General features: G+C 39.3%; 1 protein-coding gene across 1 annotated transcript; it reads left to right on the forward strand.

The window, feature by feature from the left end:
• Window positions 1-2,262: 2,262 nt before the first annotated feature.
• fibinb (fin bud initiation factor b) lies at window positions 2,263-5,381 on the forward strand. Its single transcript, XM_085154450.1, has one exon. The coding sequence runs from the start codon at window positions 2,853-2,855 to the stop codon at window positions 3,471-3,473; it is 621 nt and encodes a 206-aa protein (XP_085010576.1). The 5' UTR covers window positions 2,263-2,852; the 3' UTR covers window positions 3,474-5,381.
• The last annotated feature ends 910 nt before the right edge of the window (window positions 5,382-6,291 follow it).

Here is a 6,291-nt window from a genome sequence, read left to right on the forward strand (position 1 = left end):
AGAGGGCTTTAAACTACAAGCCACATTTAACCCGGTCACACAAGTCTTTTTTTATAGAGCAGCAATCCTATCACACACACTGGCTGATGGATCAGCTGCATATTGTGGGGGTTCAGTATCTTACCCGAGGCCACATTTTGGTTCAAAGAGTCAAGGATCAAACCACCCTACTATATTAAACAAATAATGCAATATTTGGCAGAAGTAAAGTGAAGGTTAAAATGGTTTTCTTTTACAATGAAGATTCTACATTATCAGGTTCGTAGAACAAGTACAACCCAAGTCCAAAAATAGTTCACGCCGTGCAAAATGTAAATACAAACTGACTGCAAATCTTATAAAACTGTGTTTTATTCATTGTAGAACACAGAAAACACATCAAATGTTTGAACTGAGAAAACGTGCCATTTTAAGAAAATAATGAACTAATATTTGGATTTGATGGCAGGAGCACATCTCAAAAAGGTTGGGACAGGGCAGTGCTTACCACTCGGTAGCATCCCATCTACTTTTAACAACAGTTTGGGAGGAAGTCAAAGGCCTTCATTATTGTATTTTGTGTTTTATGATGTGCCATTGTTTTGGGGGGGTTTTTCAATCGGTGAAAGGTGTGGACAATAGGCAAACCATTTCAGCACCTGGACACTTCTCAGACAAAGTCATGGTGTTGTAGTAGATTTATCATTGTCTTGCTGAAATGTGCTTTCTCTGAAAAAGACATCTGGATGGGAGCATATGTAAAATTTTAAATCTAAAACTGGTATTTCACTGACGGTGCATTTTCAGATGTGCAAGAAGAAGATATGAACACATGCAGGTTTTTGAACTGAGTGCTGATAGCAAGCTAGTTGGTCCCTCTCCTCTTTAGTTCAGGAGCTACAGCATCTGTTTCCCCAAAAACACTTTAAAATTTCAATTTGTGTGACACCAGGACAATGTCAGTCCTCTTTAAATGAGCTTTGGCCCAGAGAAGACAGCAACATATTTACATTTAGCTTAATTTGCTTTGGTGCAGCGGTCCCCAACCGGTACCGGTCCGTGAGTCGTTTGGTACCGGGCCGCGAGAGTTGAGGCTCAGGTGTGAAATGTATAGTTTTCAGGGTTTTTGTCGGTTTTCAGCGTTATTTTGTTATCGTTTTTATCGTTAACTCGGTTTTCCTTGGTCTTTTCACGTGTGTTATGAATAAATCTTCTTTTTTTCGGTACCGGTACTAGTTTTATTTTGTTGTATTTATCGACGACACCTTAAAGGCCGGTCCGTGTAAATATTGTCGGGCATAAACTGGTCTGTGGCGCAAAAAAGGTTGGGGACCGCTGCTTTAGTGGATAGGAGGACGAACAAAGACAAAGACTTATGGAAGTGTTTGACTTACATTTTACACACCATTCCAGCTTTTCTGAATTGCTGTTGATTGGGAAATGGAAATAGCATACTGTAAAAAGAAAAAAAAACTTCAGTCATCTATCAATTTTCTTAACTTCTAACTTTAAAATGGCATTTACACTATTGTTTGCAAACTGCAGAACTTGAGTAAAAGTCCACAGCAGCAGAAAGACCATTATCTCACCATTAACCCTAGCAAATCAATAATGATGCCTAAACCCTTAAGGACTGTTTTAATGTAGCGTATTTATGGGGATCACATTGCAGGAACCTTGGATAGCACCCAATTGGGTCTATAACAGTTTATGACATAATTTATGAGACTATTTTGCATATAAAAAAGTAACTAGTAACCATGGCTTAAAGGCAAATGTATCGATTACTGTATGTACAGTAACTTTAAAAATTAAGCTACATGAATTACTATGACTGTTCATAGGCAGCTTATCAGTCTCTATTTATTCCAGTCTCACAGTCCAGAGAAACAAAACATCAGACAACACAAAAACGAGATTAAAAACTGAAAAAAGAAATGCACCCACAATGAGACAGCTATACCAGCGTCTCCACATAGACTTGAGCCAATGCACTATTCTACTATGAATTACAGTGACTGGATGTAAGGTGTAAGAAAACAATCCTGCCAACTGTAATGAAATCAGATACGTTTTTCCTGTTCTACATATATACGTAATGCTGTTTGTGTCCACATCATCTTTATATTATGCAATACTACCACAGAAATTATATGTCTGCCACACTTCACATCGTCAGGTATTAAAAAACAGATTTTATAAAACCAGGCCACTACCTGGTTATATTCACTATAATTATAGGGCCGATTGCATTTCATGTTTACATGTGGTCTTGTGTAGCCTATATTTCTCGGTAGGGTAATAACTTGTTGAACCTTTTCTGCCAGCTGGTCACGGTTATGTGAATTCACACAAACTTGGTCTTTCCTGGTTTCGATGGGGCTTTAACAGCTTTGGCCTTGCTGGTAGCAGCCTGGTGCAGACTGAATGCAGCCTTTTAAGTGACGGAGGGGCTGTAATTTGAGAGTAGCACAGAGGTATTATTAGCCAAAAACCGAAGCGCGGCACTTGAGACTTCCAGATGTTGCGTTTGAGGCACCAGACTAAAGCCGGGAGTACAACTGCTGAAACAAACTTTCATACATCGCCTTCGTGCTCACCGACAGTGATGGGAGTTGGCAGGCTCCGTTAAAGGACGAGAGGTGGAAAACAACTTACGCCACTTCATGTGCTCGGACCCAGAAGAATATCAGAGAGAGTTGCGAGAAAGTTTCAACCAACTGCGCACTTTAGACTTTAAAACTAACTGAAATGTTTGTGGTTTTCTGCCGGTTTGGGATTTAATAGACAACCGGGCTCATATTTTTTCGAATACATCATTTTTAAACTTATTTATTTCCTATTTGTGAGTATATTTGGGACAAGTGGGCATCATGGCTCTTTTTCACTTGCTTCTCTTTGCCGGGTTATCACTGTCGGTGTATGGAGGCTTTTACCAGGGACCTTTACATCCGGAGATGTCTAATGGCACTTTCCATCATTATTTCGTGCCGGACGGCGACTACGAGGACAACGACGACCCGGAGAAGTGCCAGATGCTTTTTAAAATGAAAGACGAGCGAAAGTGCAGCCTCGGCGAGGACCAGGACGCCGTCATACGGGATGATTTCACTATCATCAAGAGGCAGATCGAGGACTCTGCCAGGGTGCTGGAGGGGATTGGGAAAAGCATCTCGTACGACCTGGACGGAGAGGACAGCTACGGGAAGTATTTGCGGAGGGAGACAACCCAGATAAACGAGGCGTTTACAAACTCGGAGAAATCTCTGCTGGAGCTCGAGGTGAAATTCAAACAGAGCCAGGAGAGTGAGCTGAAGGAGGAGCACCGGCTCAATGACGACTTTCTTAACATGATAGTGCACACGCGGGACGTCCTGAAGGAGACGTTGGACATTTCTCTGGGCCTGAAGGACAAGCACGAGCTCCTGTCTTTGATCATCCGCAGCCACGGCACGAGACTGAGCAGACTGAAGAACGAGTACCTCAAGTTCTGAGTGAAAATAGTCCCTAATAATCTCATTAATGCAGCACCACATTTTTCTTTTATTATTATTGTTGTTGTTATTATTATTATAATAGTTGTGCTTGACCAAGAGACAGAGGCAGAGAGAAAATTACATACCAGGGGCATAAAGCCAGAGCATAAAGGATCAGTTCTCCTGAACTAACAAATATTTTCCTCACTAAAATGTTCTGTAGATGAAGATAATTTTGGGTGCGTGTGCCCGGGGTTTTTATTTGTATTTGTATGTTTAACATATCTCTAAAGATTTCAAGCCAACAATTTAATAAATAAAAAATAAATAAAAAAGTGCAATATCATAATTGGCATTGCAAAATCTCAGGGAGAAACCAAATGTGTTTTAGGGGGTAACTTTGACCTTTTTTTTTTCTTTTTCTGTTTTTTTTTTTTTATGTTGGCTTCATATTCCAATTAAGTCTGTTCGAAACTAAAAACGCAGTATGGGGGACATTCACTTGGCACTGCATACACTGCAGTAATGGTGGAATTTTTTTTGAAGAAATATAAAAAAAAGAACCTACCCTAACCTAAAATGTAGCTATCGTCATTTGTAAGGTACCGGTAGAGTTAATCTGTTCTTCCTCTTATTATTATTTTAGAAAAAGTCTTTTAGACTGTCTCTGGCACAGTAAAGCTTTTGTTAAAATAAACAAGAAATATGAGGAGTAGGAAACAATCTTTAAATATTCTTATGCAAAAAGGAATAATCTTTTTCATCGTATGCAACATAATCCAACAATACTGTGACACCATTTCTGGGGGCAGGGGGGCAGTTAAGACATTCCTTAATTTGGTCTATTTCTCTCAGATTCATCCAAATACCAAACAAATCAAAGTGCTTCATCCAACTGATGTAAAAACATGATGTAAAAAAAATCCAGTAACACAATCCAGGTTTAGTTAAAGCATCCAGATATTAATAGGATATACAGCATGGTGACAATTCTGTGTGCACTGTTGTACTTTGATAACTTTGTACACTCTATCCTTACAATACAAAATGTTAGTAGAATATCTAAAGTGATTCAATATGAAGTAATGTTTTACAGTAGATAATACATCGCCTTAATGTTACTCCAATACTGTCTCTCTGCAAGTGAGTGTACCAGAAATGCCTCTTTTTGTCTTTTTATTGGTTAGTGGTCTGAGTTTACCTGTCACGGCTTTCTGCATGTGTGTATGTGTGGGGTTATGTGTGTGAAACAATGGCTTTGTATAGGAGTCAGCCAATCACAAGAGTGACAACAGGAAAAATCCTTTTTCAACACACAGGTCTTAGTTTGAGTTTTCCAACACTCGTTCGGTTCTCTCTCAGAGTGAGTTTTGGAGCAGAATCCTTACCCTGCGCTCAATGCCATCTATTTGGTTTGACTTTGACATCAAAATTTAAATAGATTAGCAGCAACATTACAAGGTTATGTGTTTTATGTCGCTCTTAGTTTGTGCTTCAGACGAGTGTTTCTTTGGCAAAACCAAAAATAATGTTTACATATGTATCTGATGTATGTTTTTGTTTATAGGCTAGCAGACTTTGCACAATTCTTTGCTGTCACGATGCTAAAGGTTGTGACATGGTTAAAAATGCAAAGCCTCCTGTAGTCTTTGAAAATGTACAGTGTTTTTAGAGGCAAGTAAATACTGTGAGTGCCAATATCTTTATTACTGAACATCTATTATGTATTCATTGTTTATATAAATAGAGCAGAAAAAAAAATCTATTCTTGTATATCTTTAAGATATGTGGCCAGTTGTAATACTTTGATGGATAAGACTGCAGGCAGCACTAGTAGACTTCTGTGTCAAATACTAATCTGTAAAACAACATACTTAATGGATTGCGTCGAGTCTTCTTAAATAAAGAAGTTGTGTTTGAAGTACAGTGTTGCTGCAACAGCTGGTCCTTTGAGCACTGGGTCCCTCCCATTGTTGTTGTTTTCTTCTAGTAGTTACTGACATGAAAGTGAGCTTACACCATTCATTATGTTGCAGGGGATCCCCATGGATCCCCATCCAGGAGGTCCTGAGAGTTTGTGGTGTTTAGCACACGCCACAATGTTGCTGTAGCAGTATAACAATGGGGGAATGCACAATATATTGCCACGTGCTTCAAAACAAAGTTGCCTTCCATGTTTGCTTTACAAGGTTTTGAAGTCTGCTGTGAATTATACACACAGGCAATGCCCCCTAATTATGGATGCTTTGAAGGAAGAAGCTGCATGCTGGCATTTACAAGAAACAGACATGTAAGGATGTTGTGTAGCTGGTGTTTTAAGCAGTGTGGTGGACCTTACAGACAACTTTGTTTGTTCCTGAGTTCTATTTCAGTAAGCTGAAAATCTTTTTTTCCCTTTGGCCCTTTAAGACCACACATAAGGTTGAATAAAGAGGGTGAGGCTTTGAGTTGGAGAAACTGAGAAATCATGAGTCAATAATATTGATTCAAAACCATATTTAAAAGTGCCAGCGTGTGCGCATTATGTAACACTGGAAAGTACAGCTTTACTTGCAGATACTTTGAGTCGACCGATTAGGATGAAGCCAACATTAAAAAGAAGACACAGTATAGGCCCAGCAGTAAACATAAAAGCTGGGAACACTATAGCTTACACTGTGTTTCCACAAGAGGGTAAAAACTTTGAGGGGTTTTAGCTAAAGTAAAATGATTATTAGCAGCATGCAGAGCAAAAAAAGACACTGACATTGAATCCTAGTTCTCTAAAGCCACTGACCCCAACCATTGACAGGCTACGTCAGGGTTTCCAGCAGGTTTTCCTGCATTCCCCAATGTG

The sequence above is a fragment of the Neolamprologus multifasciatus genome, chromosome 1, assembly GCF_963576455.1.
Source record: "Neolamprologus multifasciatus chromosome 1, fNeoMul1.2, whole genome shotgun sequence".
In the NCBI taxonomy this organism is placed as follows: domain Eukaryota; kingdom Metazoa; phylum Chordata; class Actinopteri; order Cichliformes; family Cichlidae; genus Neolamprologus; species Neolamprologus multifasciatus.

What these genes read in the sequence shown, in the direction of transcription:
- fibinb (XM_085154450.1), top strand. Translation starts at nt 2,853, where the DNA reads ATGGCTCTTTTTCACTTGCTTCTCTTTGCCGGGTTATCACTGTCGGTG.